This window comes from Saccostrea echinata, unplaced genomic scaffold, assembly GCF_033153115.1.
Source record: "Saccostrea echinata isolate AGI-Se365-2 ecotype Australia unplaced genomic scaffold, CSIRO_AGI_Sech_v1 ptg000001l, whole genome shotgun sequence".
In the NCBI taxonomy this organism is placed as follows: domain Eukaryota; kingdom Metazoa; phylum Mollusca; class Bivalvia; order Ostreida; family Ostreidae; genus Saccostrea; species Saccostrea echinata.
The window spans coordinates 15,348,027-15,366,767 of record NW_026889750.1 but is presented as its reverse complement, the minus strand read 5'-3'; the positions used below and the strand labels follow the sequence as shown (position 1 = coordinate 15,366,767).

The following is an 18,741-nucleotide window of genomic DNA, read 5'->3' as shown; positions in this document are numbered from 1 at the left end:
CCAATAAAATTTATCATTCAAAGATTTTCTTTCATTCTTGGAAATTATAATACACAAGATATCATTATTTATGAAAATACTAATGAAATTTTAAAAAATAAATCATTTCATATAGATCAAACCTATATCGTAACATGTATGGATGCACGTAACAATGACAGACTCGTTTTAAAAACTGCAAGAAAACAACTACAAAATTGTATTGTTTAAGTTATAAAGACAAATTCTGCCTTATGAAACATTAATATTCTTAAATAAAAATACTTTTTTGTTTAATTCACTGAACGTATAAATCTGAATGCACCCGTTTGAATCACGTAACATGAACAGACATTTGTTTGTCCGTCACCGTTACGATAGTATTCAGGCAATGTCTTTCAATCGGTCGTTATGTAAGAAATGTCAAATTTTAAGTGTTTATGTAGTGATGAAGAGCGTGCAAGTTCATAATTTAAAAAAAGAATCCAAAATACACCTACTAGTTGACAATATTTGATGATATGTGTTTAAGATCTAGGATAAAAACAACTTATATTTTTATGAATGTAACATACATATATGTGATGAATGTACTTTGTGTAACGTAACACTTGACAGACAAACGTTCGTGCCTTCTTGGGCTCTCTCCGTAGCTCTTATCGAAATGTAAACATATTTGCATAGAACGCTGGAGAAAATTTAAATATTCATAACCTTTACGTGAAATGTATAAGAAGAAGCATCTCCGAGCTCCATTCTTAAAATAGAACGTAATGCCCACTTGCCATGACAGACACAGGAAGCATCCCACAGATTTGTTAATTTCTAAGCACACATGCTTTTCTGTTGAAATCTGCGATCACTTAATTGATAAATACGTAAATTTTCTATCAGTAGACAAGAAAAATAAATAGTTTGCATAAACAATGGCCCATTTTATAACAATGTACCCGGTGTATTGAGACTGACAGATGTTACGTTCAAAATATGAGAAGAAATAAATTCCAATTTTTCTTTTATTTGAGACATAATGTGCATTAAAATACTTTTGTATGTTAATTTTATTCTTCCTAAACAGTAGTGAATGAAGATATTCTGTGTACAATGTATTATTGCTGTACATCTGTCTTTTATTTTGACATGGTTGAAAATGTCCCCCTAAACATGCGTAATTCTAGTGGAATTATCAAATTCATTTCAAGAAAAAAAAGTAAGTTGATGAAAAAATCTGCTTATTTTATCTTTTTATATATTTGCAATATACTTTTCAATATAAAACATTTTTTATTTCAATATATTAAATAATTTATTTTATATTCCTCTTGTTAAAATCATAGGTCAAGATGTACTCAAAAGCGAATTTCGAGCCATATGCTCTTTTGCTAGAGTCTAGAGCTAAAATAGGTTTTCTGTGATTATTGTTGTCTTAATCTGAGATAAATGACCACACTAATATTCATATCCAATAACTAATATTCATATCCAATAACTAATATTCATATCCAATAACTAATATTCATATCCAATAACTAATATTCATATCCAATAACTAATATTCATATCCAATATGATAAACCAAGCATTACAAGATTAAATGACAATGAAACATTTGCAGGTTTGGATATAAATTCATGCTTGACAGTGACTTGCATGTGAAATTTGAATTCAAATGTAGTTACTGTTTTTAGGGTCACTCCAGAAGAGTGAAGGTCGGAGTGAGGACAGTAACAGAATCGGGAACCCTTCCTTTGATACCAGAGACCATAACTTCTATATCTGTAGGAGGAATTACCAATCGGAGCAAGCTACAGAAAAGTCTGGACAGTTACCAGGAGGATGATCTGACCATACTCCGAGACAAGTGGTCAGAGGCACTGGCCAAGCGAACAAAGTACTTAAATGAACAAATACAGAGTCTCATCAACAAACAAGGTAATGAACATGTTGATAGAAATTCCTCTCTGATTTAATGTCCTTTGTTAAAATATCAGTTCATATATGTGATGAATGTAAACTAGTAAACATATAGTTTACAGCTTCAGGGTTGTTTCTAACAATTGAAATATCAGGGGACATTAAAAAAGTAGAAGGGGTTCAGGGTTTCCTCTCCTAACAGGTGGTTGAGAGGGAATACCAGAGTAACCAGGGATTAATGTCATTAAAGGCAGGGAAATTCTCCGGTCTCCGGGTCTTAGGAATAACCCTGCAGCTTACCTGTGAAGTCAGATCATGTTTCTCTACTGCATGGGTGAATTTGAATTTGGTTGCATTATTGCTTGTATATAAGATTCATCATAAACATGAACAGTTCCTAGAAATTATTTGTTGTTCATGGTTGGTGCACCATTAAGAACATAATCTTCACCTAATTTATCTAGTATATGAATTTCTTTCTTTCACTCTCAACGTGCAATATTTTAAGCATAAGGATTTTACCTGGTAGACTTCAGTGTGTTGCTGCTTGATCAAATAAAAAACAATAGGGTTATAGCTTTGTTTATCAGATTAACCAATCAGAAGAATATTAGAATATTACAAAAACAAGTGAAAACTTACAGAAAAGTTAGTTAATTATTTTGGAAGTCAAGGACTTCCTATATACATGTATGTAATGTACATAAGGTTTGGTAGTTGCAGGATAGCATCTGAGTGACTCAGGTGACCTATTGCTGTCACATGTTATCAGTCATCTGTTGTCAGTTGCCTATTAACCAGGGCTTGGCAATAATACCAATATTCCGGTATATTGACAAATTAAAAATGTTGTATTGCAATATGTTTTTGTAATAACGATATACTGGCAAAATGCTTGGACTCAGGAATTCTAACATAAAATATAAAGAAGTATAAAGAAAAAAAAAATAATAATAATAAAAAAAAATAATAATAAACAGGGTTCGACACTAACGTTAGTCCGTTAGTCTCAGACTAATACATTTTCATTCGGACTAATAAAATATGTGGCTAATTAGTCCGAACGGACCAATAAATATTTCTGAAAAACAATATGAATAAATTACCGATGTCCGATTCTCGACAACTTTTACTTGAAAACCCCGCGTGTATTTTTAGATTTCTAGCTTTTGGCAGGTAATTACGCAATGCCGGGTCAATTCAGCGCTTAATTTTTCGACTGATCGATATGAAGTATAAGGTTTTAGCGATCATGATTTAATATGACACTTTTAAGAAAGATGTTGGATGTTTTGGATGTAATGTAAAGAAAAAAAACGAGATCAGGAATATGATCGTACTTGCTGATTGCGAGATTTCAATGAATCGGTGGAATAATATATTTCACGTAAATACTTTGTTTATTTCAAAAAATAATACGTATATTAATTGTCATGTTAAATTAATGTTAAAAAACATTGATGTTTCTTTTTGTTTTTGACGGACTAATAAAATCGCGTGCGGACTAGTAAAAGTAATGAAGCACTAGTCCGGCTGGACTAAAGCCTTAAAAAGTTAGTGTCGAACCCTGTAATAAAGAAAAGTTGTCAGAAAAGTTTGCGATCATGCCAAACAGTAACACAAAAGCAGTTGCATAACTTTAATTCAATCAACAAGATGTCTTTTATTGGTTTTTAATCATAGTTATGTACATATAAAAGGAAGTTAATATTATAAGGAAATTCCATTTTAATTTTTGTTGAAAATATTGCAATACATATCGCAAAACAGTAAAAAAATATCGCAATACAAAATTTCTAGCCAATACCCATGCAGCCCTACTATTAACTTTGGAATATTTGCAACGTCTCCTCTGAAACTATAGGGCCATGCCATATCAAAATTGTGTGGAGCTTTGGGTAAAGGGATACATGTATTTTAGAAGAATGAATTTAAATGATTAATTGTAAAATTGAAACAGCTATCGAACTGAGAAATGGAACAATTTTGGTATATATCAGAAAAAATGTCAATTTCATCATGATTATTATGTAGACCTTAATAAGAAAATAGACCCTTGAGGCTAGTTTAAGACCTTCAAAATGTAGTTTTAAATAGCATTTCTGTGTTTTTCTGGGGCATTTTAGTTATTCATGTTTCCCCTTGTATTCAGTAGGCTCAGGACTGTTTTGTGAACTCCTTGTCAGAATTGGCTTCTGGGTTAAACTGGTAAGATCTGTTGCCAAAATTGACATTGTTGTCATCTAATTCATCAAAACTTGATGACCAAGCTAGTATTGTCATTGCTCTCAGAGTAAATCTCATTGTCATCTATGCTGACCCATATATTTGGGTTCATGTAGTGGCATCATGCCTATGGATCCTCTTTTTCATTTGATTTGATTTTCAGAACAGGTAAAAAATAGGTGCTTTTAAAGTGTGATAACTCAATATGTTAGTCTTCATAAATTTTGCTGCATTTTCCCTATAGTTTTATTTCATTGTGATCTTCAACAAATTAAAAACCATTTAACCATTGTAGGTACCCTTTAATATGTATGATAATAGCGGTGAACATTGAGACAAATTGTATAACACTGTATGCATGGATCAGTCTGTACAATATTGCAATGTGTAGTCTAGCTTCAGTCTATCTGGAGTTTGACTGTATGGTCTTGAGTAAATCAATGTTATTAGGTCACCTGAGTTTACTCAGGTGACCTATTGCTATCTGTTTTCGTCCGTTGACATCCGTCCGCATCCGTCGTGCTGTGTTAACATTTAAACATTTTCAGCTTCTTCTCTGAAACAGTTGAACCAATTTCAACCAATTTTGGCATATAGCATCTATGGGTGAAGAAGGGGAGTAAAATTTGTGAAATTCATGGTACCTGTCCCCCTGGGGCAAGAGGGGTGGGGCTAAAACCATCAAAATAAATGCAATCTTTAAAAATCTTCTTTACTCCTGGACATCAAGCAGCCAAACTGTTGGCATGATTGTAATAAGCAATGAGCCCTCTACAAAAATTGTGAAATTTATGGCCCTAGGGTCAGGGGTTCTGGTGCTAGGGTGGGGCTCTGTTGAATATATTGTGAAAATGCATTATTTCTTGAAAAATCATCTCCTCTGTTTCTGGTTATTAAGCAAACAAACTAAATGCCTTGTTATGATAAGCAAGACTGCCTCTTCCAAAATTGTGAATTTCATGGCCCCTCGGTCAGGGGTTCTGATGTTAAAGCGGGGCTCTACTGATTATATAATGAAAATGCATTAATTCTTTGAAAATCTTCTCCTCTGCTCCTGGGTATCAAACCAATGAATTATGTACATAGTTATGATGAGGAAGAGTGCCTCTTCCAAAATTGTGAATTTCATGGCCCCTAGCTGGGTCAGGGGTTCTGGTGTTAGGGTGGGGTTTTATTGATTATATAGTGAAAATGCATTAATTCTTTGAAAATCTTCTCCTTTGCTCCTGGGAATTATGTCAATGATATAAGTATATAGTTATGGTGAGCAAAGGTGCTTCTTCCAGAATTGTGAATTTCAAGGCCAATGGGTCAGGGGTACTGGTTGTTGTTGGGGGGGGGGGGGGGAGGGGGGCTCTAATGATTATACACATGTATACTGAAAATGAATTGATGCTTTGAAATGTGCTCTTTGGTATTAATCAAACTTTTATGATGGACAAGGGTCCCTTTTCCAAAATTGTGAAATGTGTGGCCCCAGGGTCATGGGTTCCTGTGGGGTGGGGCACCACTGATTATATAGTGGAAATGCATTTTTTCTTGGTTCTTCTGCTCTGACTATGGGAATTAAGTAATCAAACTAAGCATGCTCAGTGTAGTTATGATGAGCAATGATGCCTCTTTCAAAATGGGAATTCCATGGCCTCTGATTTAAAAAACGAACCAAATTCAATTGTTGGAAAGTTGTTACATGATACTCAGGTGACCTATAAGGCCTGTGGGCCTCTTGTTTGAAAGTCAGATGATTCTGGAAATTAAAAGTCACCTAAGTGAGTATGAAAAATGTTGGTGTTGAACCTAATTACAAGGATTTAAAGGTGACCCAAAAATCCTATTACAGACAAAACAGAGGCTGACTCTGATCGTGAGCGGGCTCTCTTGGACCAGTGGGTGTGTCTGACAGAGGAAAGAAATGCTGTCATGGTCCCTGCCCCAGGGAGTGGTATTCCTGGGGCACCTGCTGAGGGAGAGACAGCCCCCAACATGGAGAGGCATACACCTGTCCTGTTTCTCGATCTTAATGGTATATAGTTTACATTTGAATTTCTATCCAATCTACAAAAGATAACGTGAAGTTTGTGATATGCATGTGAAATAATGCCATTCTTGTATGCTCCAGTTAAACATGTTTAGCACATCATTGTATTTGATTGCAATTATTTGAAGTAACAGTAATATATTCTTTTAAATCCATTTTCTAACAATGACAATAATCAATATTTAAAATCTTTCATTTCACATCTCATTAAATTTTTCTTTTTTGCACACAACTTTTGATTTTTGTGCACATCTCTCAATATTTTCCTGTATACTGGCTTCTGTAAGTTACTTAACTGACAGTGACTTGAAGTTTGAATTTTACGCATGTTTTAACTTAAGCTGATGACATGAGCACATCCCGTGCCAGAGAGGGTTATCTTGCTGCTGGGGTAAATTCTATCCTACCTAAAGAGCATGCAGGGTCCTTTGTCAACCTTCCCATTACAAAAGCTGAAATGGACAGTGGTTATGTATGTATCAAATGAAGCATATGACCTAAATATGTAGTTTAATGTTCAAATTCACATTCGTATCGAGAGTATGTCAGAGTGTAAGTTCACATGGTTAAGTTAAATGAACTAAGTAAGAAAAGGCTTAAAGGACCACAACCCTCACCCGAGTCCTTTTCTCTACCTCACAGGGATAGACATTAACTTTTAAGATCTGCTTGCCCAGAGGGCAAGTGAATTCTAGCTTTTACTTGGTTGCCCGAACTTCAGAAAGAATAGATAAATTTATTACTGCAAATATTCAGAAGAGGAAAAATTTTATTATCGCAAATCTCGCTTGAAAGTATACACTACGACTGAAATAGCATTGTGTTCAGTGACGACACAGTTGGATTTGACAGTTAAACAATTGAATTAGTGCATTACATTCTAAGAGTCATGCATTTTAATTGACCAATTTGGGGCCCGCCCATTTTTGCACGTGGTTGTTATAAAAATAGGCATGATCATTTTTACAGTACTTAGTATATCGCAATGGAGGGACTAGAGCAGTATTTACGCGAAATTGACGACGGTCTTGTATTCTACAAAGAAGAATTTATGAAATTAGCTGTAAAAAGCGATGCCACCCTCAAGTATCTAAGATCTTACGAAGTGGAGGGAATGAACATCCCCCGGGTATACAGAAGAATGTTGGTAGAACGCATTATGAATCTCCAGATGCCCAGCACTAAAGCCGAAATGAAAGAACAGTGCTCGGAGGACTTCAGTGCACAACCCAAAGCACCAAAAAGGTTGCGTTTTGGAAACCCTGATCCATGTACCCAGACCAGCGTTAGGCCTACTTCAGAAAAACCTGTCCAGTCGCCAGCTGCCGCGCCTTGCACTCCGGAAAATTTCCTTGAAAAGGAAGTGGAGAGATTAAAAGAAGAAAAGGATACCTTGTCCGTTTTACTCGTTCACAAAAAAGATGAACTGAATGATTTAAAACGTAAACCAACTGCACTGTCGGCAATCAGCATCCCGGGAAATCCAATCACCAAATCATCGTGCGACAACTGTCATCGGAAGGGGCAGTGATCCATAATGAATCGGGGAAACAAGTCCTGTCCCTTCTTGGCCTGTGAGGGGTATCATATATGCGGTCAGGAAGGCAAACACCCTGATCACAAACAGTCGGTGACAGAGGCAGGTTTACTCATGAATACACTTACACCTTGTCATATATACATGTGTATATACAGCATACCTTTTCAAATATGTATACATATGAACTACATGTATTTTACTTATTTACATATATATACGTTTATATGTTTAAAACAAAAGCTGTGTTGTTCTGAAAACTTATTAAAACACCTGTAAAGTTATTGTTGAATAGGAGTACCTGGTACGTTGAGGTCATGTAGTTCAAAAAGGTGGGGGTAAAATTTATTGTAAATGATCATAGGCATTCCCCATCTTGATATTGATTATGGAGGGAAAAGTTGTACTTAAGTGTAGATTAGATATATTCATTTTTACCATTTAAGACGGGTAGTGCTTACGAAAGCAACCAGATCCTGACACATTTTGTAAGTCACTGCACAGTGGAAAAGACAACTCTCGATTTCTGTAAATAACTGATATCTCCCATTATACCCAAATACACTATAGCATTAAGTATTTATATTCTGTGAAATCTAAGACTAGTGATTTGTATTTGTACAATTGTTTTCAAAATTACATTTCTATAATTGAAAATATGCTGAAAACTTTGCTGGGTATGCTTAAAGGTAACATGGCAATAGGAATTTTATATTTACATGTATTTTTATTTTAGGTAACAAAGGAAATAAATGATGTAGAGAGGAGAATCAAGAACATAAATGATGAACTTAACAGCATAAAAATGTTTCAGAAGCACAATAACACTAATTTTATATCTGTTATGCATCCAATCTTGAAAGCTTTATTTTCTCTGAAATATGAAGGTAAAGATGGAGCTCAAAATTTACAAAGGGATTTAAGATGTATGAAAATTGCGACAAATGGACAAATACCCCAAGACCAGACTCTTGAACACATTAATAATCTTATTGTGAAGGGAAAATCCAGGGTATCGAGTATGATAGCTTACATCGACACAACACCAAAAAAGATGCCTGATCAAAAGCAAACCTCCCCCAATTATGCAAGCCCACCAGCTTCATTAACCCAACAACAGCCGTTACACTTTCAATTAGGACAGTGCAACCCATATTTCCTCATAGCATCACCTACTACTCCTTATCAGTATGTCATGTACCCAAATCACTGGAATTCAATGTATGATGTATATGGAAATAGCTATATGTATCCAACAAATCCTGTCACATCTTCCACAGGCCCTGAATTTACTGCAAGTCCACCATTACCTTTGGATCCACCACCTGAAAACCCACCATTGCCAAAGGACATGTGAATCGAGAGCATGCAGCTACTTGTTCTTATTTACTGTTTGAAACAATTGTTTTTATATTACTTTCATGTCTGAGGTTGGTAAGAAACAACACAAGGATTATCTTGTATATATCATTGTACCTTTTGGTAAAATGATGATAGGTTTACAACATATTTTATTTTTGAAGAGTGTGATTCTGATAAATCATGAATACATATTTCATTTGTGAAGGAATTCTTAAAAATTTCAAATTTCACCTTTTTATGGAATCAACAAGTTTACACTAATAAACTTTGAAACATTCATTTTTTTAAAAAAAATATTTTAAGGTCATATACATTTAGTTTAAGTTCATTTGCAGCAAAGAAATCAAAATATTTGAAAAATGGGAAAAAACATTTTTAAAAATTTATCAAGATATTGGTTACAGTACAAGCCTGCTTATCTAATGGTTTATGCATGCAGATTTTCATCAGCTGTTCGAGTACCTTTTTCAAATTGAGTAGGCATTACTTTTGATTAGGACAAAGATTGATCTATTGAATATTTTTATCCAAGTTTTAATCAGAAAGTCCCCTTATAAAGTTAACAATATTTTGGAAAAGATTTCAATTGAATTCAGCATGAAGGAAATTATAATGGACACTGATAAATAATTTGAAATGATTCCTATTTTGTTGTCAATTTGAAAGATTTGAACTACTGCACCAAAAAAAAAAAGTAAACCAGTTAAGGCTAATACCCCTGAATAAGACAATGAGTTGATAACATAGTGGGGGGGGGGGGGGGGGTCAATGGGATTTTTTTAACTTGTTGATTAAAAACTTCAAAAACCAGTGAAGTTACCATATATTCTGAATGCTTCTAGTGATTTGTACTTCCAGATGATTATGCCCCCTCTTTGACATGGTAGTAGCTAAGGTCATCTTTAAAAAAATGTTTGTTTGCCCTTTCCCAACTCAGGATAAAAAAAAATTGGGTTGGTAGGTACAGAAAAAGAAATTTAATTCAAAAAACGCTTGCAAATATGATGTTAAAATACCTATTAATGGGATAAGAAAACTTTGGAGTCAGAATTTAAAAAAAAAAAATTTCCTGGATGTTAAAAAAGTTTTAAGTCGGGCTGGTTTTCTTCAGGAGAGGGCAAACGAATTTTTTTTTTTAAAAGATGGCCTAATTATCCTAATTTTGAAAAGGAACATCTTGAGTCTAAATATGGTTGATTACAACTTTTAGATATAATTCTATGATAATAGAAAAATGCAAATTAATAACAGTTTGATTTATTTTGTTCATGAAACTTTTACACCTACACAGTAAATAAACCACTGACCAAAAATATAAAACTTCTAAGTAACATTACTTATAACCACATCTTCTGAAAAAAGATGGCATGTAGCATTTAAAAACTGAATATTCAAGTGCATTAACAATAGCTAATTCTGGGAATTGCGACACAAATTTCTCATTATTTTGTAAACGTCTCATTAAACCAAAAACACATTCTGCAACATTGAACTCTGGACTGTATGGGGGCTGAATAACTAAGTCAATCCCATGGTTATCCAGTAACTCTTTCAATAAACGTTCTCCTTGTCTTTGATGGTGGAAACTGCAGTTGTCCATGATGACCACATCACCGCGTTTGAACATTGGGCTCCCAATATAATATTTTTTTGGGAAGTGCTTCATTAAAAAAAGCAATCATTTCTAAAGCATTTGAGGCCCCATTTATTATATTAAAATGATTGATTCCAAAGAAATCACAGCAGATGTTGACAGTAAATGTTACAGAGCTTGCGTATTTTTGCACTTCAATGGCCCGTTTACTCTTGTGTGCATGTCCGTAAGAGCGATTTCAGGATGTTGTGATAATAGATGCCTCATCAAAAAAATGTCTCTGTGTATAATTATAGTTTAAAAGGGTACCTAAAAAAGCGTCTACCCTCTGCTCGTGGCCTTGTTGTAAAGTCTCATGTGGGATAACGGTCAACTTCTTGTGAGAAAAATTTAGCTCGTATTTCAATACATGTGATATTCATTTCACAGATGGTAAATTGTTAATAGTACATATTTGCTCATTTAATAATTTCTGTCGGATTTCTCTACAGTAAATTGAAGGTTTCTTCCATTTCTGGTATTCGATAAAATGAAGAACAGCCTGTGTGACTTTTCAGGGACTTTATGAACTTTTTCTCTGTGTTTTTATGACCTGATTTTGTTCATAATCCCAAACAATGTTTTTACATGTATGCGTACATTGTCCTGTTTGTTTTCCAATCGCTCTGTAGCTTTTACCTTGCAAATACAACTTGATTATAAGCTTTCTTTCTTCTTCCGACGTTTGTTTCCATGTTTTATGCGCCATTTTTGTCAACACGTTTTTTAATATGGGCAGAGCAATAAAAAAGCGCCAATCAGATTCTTTGTTGCATTTTGTAACTGAAATACTGACGAAATGAATTGTTTAACTGTCAAATCCATCTTTGTCGTCACTTAACACAATGCTATTACGGTCGTAGTGTATACTTTCAAGCGAGATTTGCGATAAATACAGTATATTTGTTAAAGTGAGTTGCCAGTTAACAATGTTAGTGCACATTGATGTTAATTTAAGGATATTCGATCCTCAGCCAGGAAGGATAACTCTTTAATTTATTATTTTATTTAAAAAGACTTAAAACGAAGCTTGAAATTGAGATCTTTTCGTGCAACAATTTTCATTTTATCTTAGTTAATATGATTCAAGGTTCTTTGAAGTCTTAGAAATGGTCTTGTAAAAAGTTGACATTTGTACCCCATAAAAGAAAAAAAATGAATTCATTTTAAGAGAAATCGAATTTCATTTAGTCTAGCATTATATACCACTGCTTATTAACATGATATGAAATCAGATGTGATATTTGATGTCTAGCAATGATAGCACAAGCTTTTTACACAATGTATTATATGACAATTGAAGTAAAAAGAACTAAAATACTGTACAAGCATAAAAAAGATGCAGTATTCTCCAAATGCCTGGATACCTATATTTTTCAATCCTAAATTATATATGTTGATCAATTTTCAATTAGAAAATGCATAACTGGTGTTTTTATTTGCATTTCCTGAAAATATATTTGAGATTTGATAATTTTCCCTATATAATATGATTAACTATAATGATGAACTTGAAGAAATTCCATGGGTAAATTCACGTTAATTACTAGATGAAATCAGAAGCATTTTTGTGAGCATTTTCAATTACTTAAAAGCTGATTTTCAGAATCGGACTACCTTAAATTTGTTGATACAGGGTGCATATTATGCCATATCAAAGTCCTTGTTAATTGAACCTATGAATTTTTTAAAATAAAATTCATATTTTTTTTTTCTCATTTTCAGTAGCTTTGATTTTTTTTTCCTCCTATTAAAATACTTTAACTGAGATGAAAGCGAAGCCATGCTAACATCACAGTTATAACTGTTATGAAATACATGGTACGCCAAGTAAAACTGGTCTTATTTACAATATTACTATAAGTGAACTGTTTTATTATATCTAATTTCATTATAAAAATATAACAAAGTCATCAGACAATGAGCATATTTTTAGAATTAGGAAACAGAATAAAGAACTATATAAACAACTTATCTAGAAATGCTTCAGAAAGATTCAACTCAAACTTCTGCCAGAGTTTATTTGCAGACAAAGCAGTCTCTTCCTACATGAAGCTTAAATGGGAGTTTGTCCCTTTGTCCCATCCCCGGTAGAGATCAAGTATTCAATTTATTCCTGTACAAACTAATGTAAGATACAGATTTAAGTTTCTTCAGAAATTTTCTCTTGCCCCATCAGATAAGCATAAGAATGACTAGGATAAGGTGGATCTCTAACACATAGGAAGTCGGGGGGGATTTTTTGTTGCATACATTTGTTTCATATAATAGACTTGATATCCAGTATGAAATAAAGCTCCAAAGTATTTAACTTAGTTTAAGCTCTACTGCTCAGAGACCAGAGGAGCTAATGCGATAGAAAGGTGTCCATCGTCCATCCATCTGTCTGTCTAGCTGTCTGTTTGCCTGCAAACAAATTTTCAAAATTCTACTCATCCTACAATTTTGGTCCCATTTCAATATAACTTGTCACACAAGTAAACTACACTAAGATACATAATTCTGTGTATCGGTTTTTTTTAATTGCATTGAACTGTGTTGCCATGGTAACTAAAATTAGAAATTTCTGTGAAATCTTTCAAAAAGCTAGTCCTTCTACAGTTTTGATCTGATTTTAATATTGTATAACTTGTTTTTGATTTTGGTGAATGATGTTGCCATGTTTATAAGAATAGAAATTTCTGTGCAATTCTTTCAAAATGCTACTCATCCTACAGTTTCAGTCCAATTTCAATATAACTTGGTACACGAGGAAACTACTCTAAGAAACATTATTCCATACAGTTTTTGATTTTAATGAACAGTGTTGCCATGGTTACTAAAAAAAGAAATTTCTGTGAAATTCTTTCAAATCATTACTCCTAAAGTTTTAGTCAGATTTCAATATAACTTGGTACATAAGTAGACTACATAAAGATACATAATTCTGTTTATCTGTTTTTGATTTTGTTGAAGTGTTGCCATTGTTACTATAAATAGAAATCTCTGTGAAAGTCTTTCAAAATGTTACTCCTACAGTTTTTGTCCAACTCCTTAAAATGACTTAGATAGAGACTAAACCAAGGATCATTATTTTATTTATTGCTGTTGCCATAGTTTCAAGTCCAAGTGCTAACTTTCTCTACTTTTGTTAAGTAAAAAACTAATAGAGCTACAGTCTTGTCAGATACTTCTGTTTTTAAAACGTATTAAATTCTTTTTTTTAGAAACCCTTATTTTTTATTTTGTTAAAAACATAATGCTATATAAGATTCTTAATGAAATCTTACAGAGAGAGAGGGATTCAAGTTTGCTCAAATCATGACCCCCGGGAGTAGGTTAGGGACGCAAGGGGGGATGTTTTAATAAAAATATATAGGAAAAAATCATTAAAATTCTTCTTCCCAAGAACAGCAAAGCAATGATTAGTCATATAAATTTGGAAGCATCTTCAGGTAGTATAAATTCAAGTTTGTTCAAATTATGACCCCTGGAGTTAGGGTGGGCCACAATGGGGGATTAAGGTTTTACGTAGGAATATATAGGAAAATATCTTTAAAAATCTTCTCAAGAACGGAAAAGCCATGTTTAATCATACTGATGTGGAAGCATCCTCAGATAGTGTAGATTCAAATTTGTTCAAATCATGACCCCTGGCGGTAAGATGGAGGCACAATGTGGGATCAAAGTTTTACATTAGAACAAATAGGAAAAAAATCTTTCAAAATCTTTTTCTCAGGAACCACTGAGCAAGAAGAGTTGAAACTTATGTGAGAGCTTCATTACATAGTTTAGATTCAAATTTGTTTAAGTCTTGACCCTCGGGATAAGGTGGGCCCACAATAGGCAATCAAAGTTTTACATAGGAATATATTGGAAAAAGTCTTTCAAAATCTTTGTTTTGAGATCCACTGGACCAGAAGAGTTGATACTTATGTGAAAGCTTGTTCAAGTCATGAGCACCGGGGTAGGGAGGGGGCCTCAATAGGCGATCAAAGTTTTATATTTATATGAAGGCAACCTAAAGTAGTGTAGATTCGAGATGGTTCAAATCAGGACCCCTGTTGGTAAGATGAGGGCACAATGGCAATCAAAGTTTAATGTAGGAATATACAGGGAAAAAAATCTGCTGATGAAGAACATTAGGGCATAGTGACTCAGGTGAGGGTTTTTTTCCATGGGCCTCTTATTTCAAGATATTCCCATTCATTCGGATTCCTATAAAACTCTACACTAGAAAGGGGTACTGGCATACTGGTTTTCACATGGCTGTCTTTCTATCTGGCTCTATGTCTGTTACAGAATCATGTATGGCCATAACTTTCAAACTGTTAATACTTGAGTATGTTTTCTGCTCATGGCCTATTATGTATATCATGATCATGACTCATTGTCATATACCAGAGGTCAAGGACACTGGGCAATGAGATAGTGAAAGTGTGTATGGGCTATATGATCTCAAACTAAGAATTGAATGGGTTTGAACTTCAATGTGTCATTTCCCATGAACTGTCTTGATTCTGATTCAAAGCTGTACCTTTTAGATCAAAGACAACCTGATACTGGTAGTTAAGTCCCAGTCAAAATTTGGAACCATTAACCTATGTTTGGAATAATTTTAAACTTGCAATTGAGTTTGGAGCTGAGTATTTGAGTAAACTCTAAGAGAATGTTTTCTTAATGGTGAAGATTTTTATTTTAGATTTATGCTGTTGCATCTTGGGATTCTACTGTCCATGATTCAGAGTTACTGAACCGTGTTACTTCATCCAATGATCGGATTTATCTGATCCTGAAAGTAGTTGTACGACTTAGTCACCCAGCTTACATGGAACTGGTTCTCAGAAAGAGGATTTGTATCAACATCTACAACAGTCTTAGCTTCACCAGTCTGACAGGGAAACTAAGACAGAAAATCACAGGCACTGTAAGTAGTGTAGACAGTTAATAAATTGATTATGTTCTGTTACTCTTTGTGTCGTTTGCAAAGCAAGCGACCCTTAGGGATCGCTTTACCAGGTGTCTGTCCCTCCTCTGTCCGTACATTTGTTTGCCTGTTTGTCACACCCAATATTTTGAAAAAAAAGGCTTGGAACAATGACCTTTATAAAGTACAAGGATTACTGACATCATGACTTTATAACATGACCTTTGTTATACTTTTCAAAACAGTTCAATATGCCAATAAACAGTATATTCTTTGTCAGAGGTAAATGTGTACTGTTTCAGTATTTTTCTTAATTTATTTTAAAAAATTTGACAATACATTCCAATTGACCTTTGACCTACTTTTCAGGAATACTCCAAATTATTACTCATATCTTTTGAATTTTGAGAGATAGGGCTTTGATAACTGGCATATACACCACCTGTTTATAAATTCATGGTACTTTATGATAAACATTTACCACATAGACTAAAATTTTTTTTATCACTTAGTTGAGTTAATATAAATTGGGATCTTTACTTGAGTAAAGTAATGGGAGTAAAGACAAAGTCAAACAGAAGTCTCTTTCAAGTTTCAAATCTGTGGGATTGTTGAATTAAACGTGAATAAATAAATTAATAGATAGAGGATATACAATATTTTAGCTGGATAGAAAATTTATTTCACTATTGGGACTGGATTTTTTTTTATATTTTCATGAGTGTAAATGATTGAAAATATCAAAAAGTGCTCTCTCATGAGTGAAATAATTCCGTGTCTTAATACCAAACTTTAAATTTTCTGTTTATAACATTTTCTTTGAATTTCTCTATCTTATCTCACTGTAATTGTGTTTGTGCCAATAAATAATTGTATTTTGTTTATTTCTTTCAGGAAAAGTTTTTTGAGAGTGGTGTAACCTACAGCGTGGTTTCCAATATTCCAAAAGTGAGTTAATACTGACTTAAGCCAAGAAAGAAAATGTAATTTATTGCCAGTTTTTTTTTATCAGAATATAAACTCTTGACTGTTGGACTATAGAACACTTTCCTCTATTGATAAGGCTTCTGAAGATTTAGAGAATATGGAAACCTTAGCCCAAATGGCAGCCTCTCAAAATGACATGAACACAGCTGATGGAGAGTCCTACATAGAGAAGTACCTGAAAGGTGTGCAGGGTGTGGAGAGTATTCTAATGGTGGACAGACTTCGACAGGAAGTTGCTGTTAAAGAATTATCCTCTCAAAAGTCACGATCTCTTACAAAGACCTACAGTGTTCCAAACATACATCAGGTATCTGATTTTGGTTGGGAACATTAACAAATTTGAAATTATGAATAGTAACCTCATGTTTTTACACAGTCACACAGTGTTAAAATAGTGACAACTTTCATAGAAAAAACTTCTTTTCTTATTAATGCACATATTTATCTACATTCTGAATGTACTCTAAGGCTGAGCAAGCAGTGTAATTTTATACTTTGCACATGCTTTTTCACTAATTTAGATATCTTAGTCAAATTCTTCTAAACATTTTCTGCTTATGTGTAGTTGCTAGCTAATAGAGTTTGCAGTGATTTTAATGCAGTTAACATTGTTTTCAGAGTGTGATGTCACCATTGCAGGATAGACAGGTATTTTTCTAACAATCATAATGTATAATCATCACTGAGAGCTTCTAAGGGAGAATTTCATGCATACATTCTTTTATTTTATAAGAACAAATTAACTAAAGGCTTATGTGAGCAATGCAGATCATAGATATCTGGCGTGTATCTGTCATATATAGATCATTTGCTATGTTTTTTCTTACATTTTAGGCTCACCTGAGCCTTCAAGTGAACTTTTCTAATCAAAGTTTGTCCATCTGTCTGTCTGTTAACTTTTTATCCCCCACTCCAAAGGAGAGGGGGGTATACTGTTTTCGCTTATGTGTATGTGTGTCTGTCTGTAGGTAACAAATTTTCGTCAGTTTTCTCAGCAACTACTCATCGCAGATGCTTGGAATTTTAGCACACTCTTTATTTTGGCATGCCATATGGTGGTATTTTTTTTTTTTACAAATCTGATGTCAACTTCCTGTTTATCCTTGCGTCTGTCCACAACAAATTTTCATCTAGCGTCTGTCCATATCAAATTTCTGTTGCACTTTTCTCAGCAACTACTCATCACAGACGCTTGAAATTTTAACACGCTCTTTGTTTAGCATGCCATATGGTGGGATTTGTTTTTGTACAAATCCGATGTCAACTTCCTGTTTATTCATGCATTTGTTCAGAGATGTCTGTTCGCAACAAATTTTTATAACGGTTTTCTCAGCAACTACTCATTGCAGATGCTTGAAACTTTAGCACACTTTGTTTTGGCATGCCATATGGTGGTATTCATTTTTGGCTCACCTGAGCTGCTTTTCTGATCACATTTTGTCTGTAGTCCGTCTGTCCGTCCATCTGTAAACTTCACATCTTTGTTTTCTTCTGCATAACCACTGGGCCAATTTCTACCAAATATTGCTACAAAACATCCTTGAGTGAGGGGGATTCAAGTTTGTTCAAATGAAGGGCCAGGCCCTCTTTCAAGGGGAGATAATTCAGAAATAGTGAAAATTTTGTGGCATGATTTAAAAATCTTCTTCTCAAGAAGCACTTAGCCAAAAAAGTTGAAACTTATAGGAAACCTTCTTTACAAAGCATATATACAAGTTTGTTCAAATCATGACCCCCGGGGTGAGGGTGGGGCCAAAATTGGGGATCAAAGTTTTACATAGGAATATATAGGAAACAAGATGTGTTTGTGATACACCAATGCCCCCATATGGCAACTTATAGCGAAGGTTAAATTTTCTCAAATGCAAATCAAATATACTGAAATGCAAAAGAAATGCAACATCCTATTTTAGGGGGAAATATATATAGGATATAATTTTGTATCTAAAAAGCAAGGACATCTTCAACTTTGTAAATATCGGTAATTTAACGGTTGAATGATTTTCATACAATTACCGGAAGTTAAGTTTGAGTCCGCTTAACAGAAATCAAAAATTGCATGTTAATAAAACATTTTGCAATGACATGTAATTTCAGGAAGCCTTGGCATCGCTTCTGTAAAAGAAAGGAGAATTTATTTTTCGGAATATTGCTGCAGT

The 18,741-nt window shown here is 33.9% G+C and overlaps 1 protein-coding gene across 3 annotated transcripts in view; it reads left to right on the top strand.

Annotated features, from left to right (window-relative positions):
- Positions 1-18,741, top strand: part of LOC133185567 (kinesin-like protein KIF13A) — a 202,298-nt gene that overhangs the window by 126,422 nt on the left and 57,135 nt on the right. For all 3 annotated transcript variants that reach the window (XM_061320866.1, XM_061320884.1, XM_061320876.1), the window contains exons 25-31: positions 1,668-1,911; positions 5,960-6,142; positions 6,499-6,629; positions 15,371-15,595; positions 16,490-16,543; positions 16,659-16,889; positions 17,201-17,230. In XM_061320866.1, coding sequence (XP_061176850.1) covers positions 1,668-1,911; positions 5,960-6,142; positions 6,499-6,629; positions 15,371-15,595; positions 16,490-16,543; positions 16,659-16,889; positions 17,201-17,230 — 1,098 coding nt within the window. The remainder of the gene's footprint in view (positions 1-1,667; positions 1,912-5,959; positions 6,143-6,498; positions 6,630-15,370; positions 15,596-16,489; positions 16,544-16,658; positions 16,890-17,200; positions 17,231-18,741) is intronic.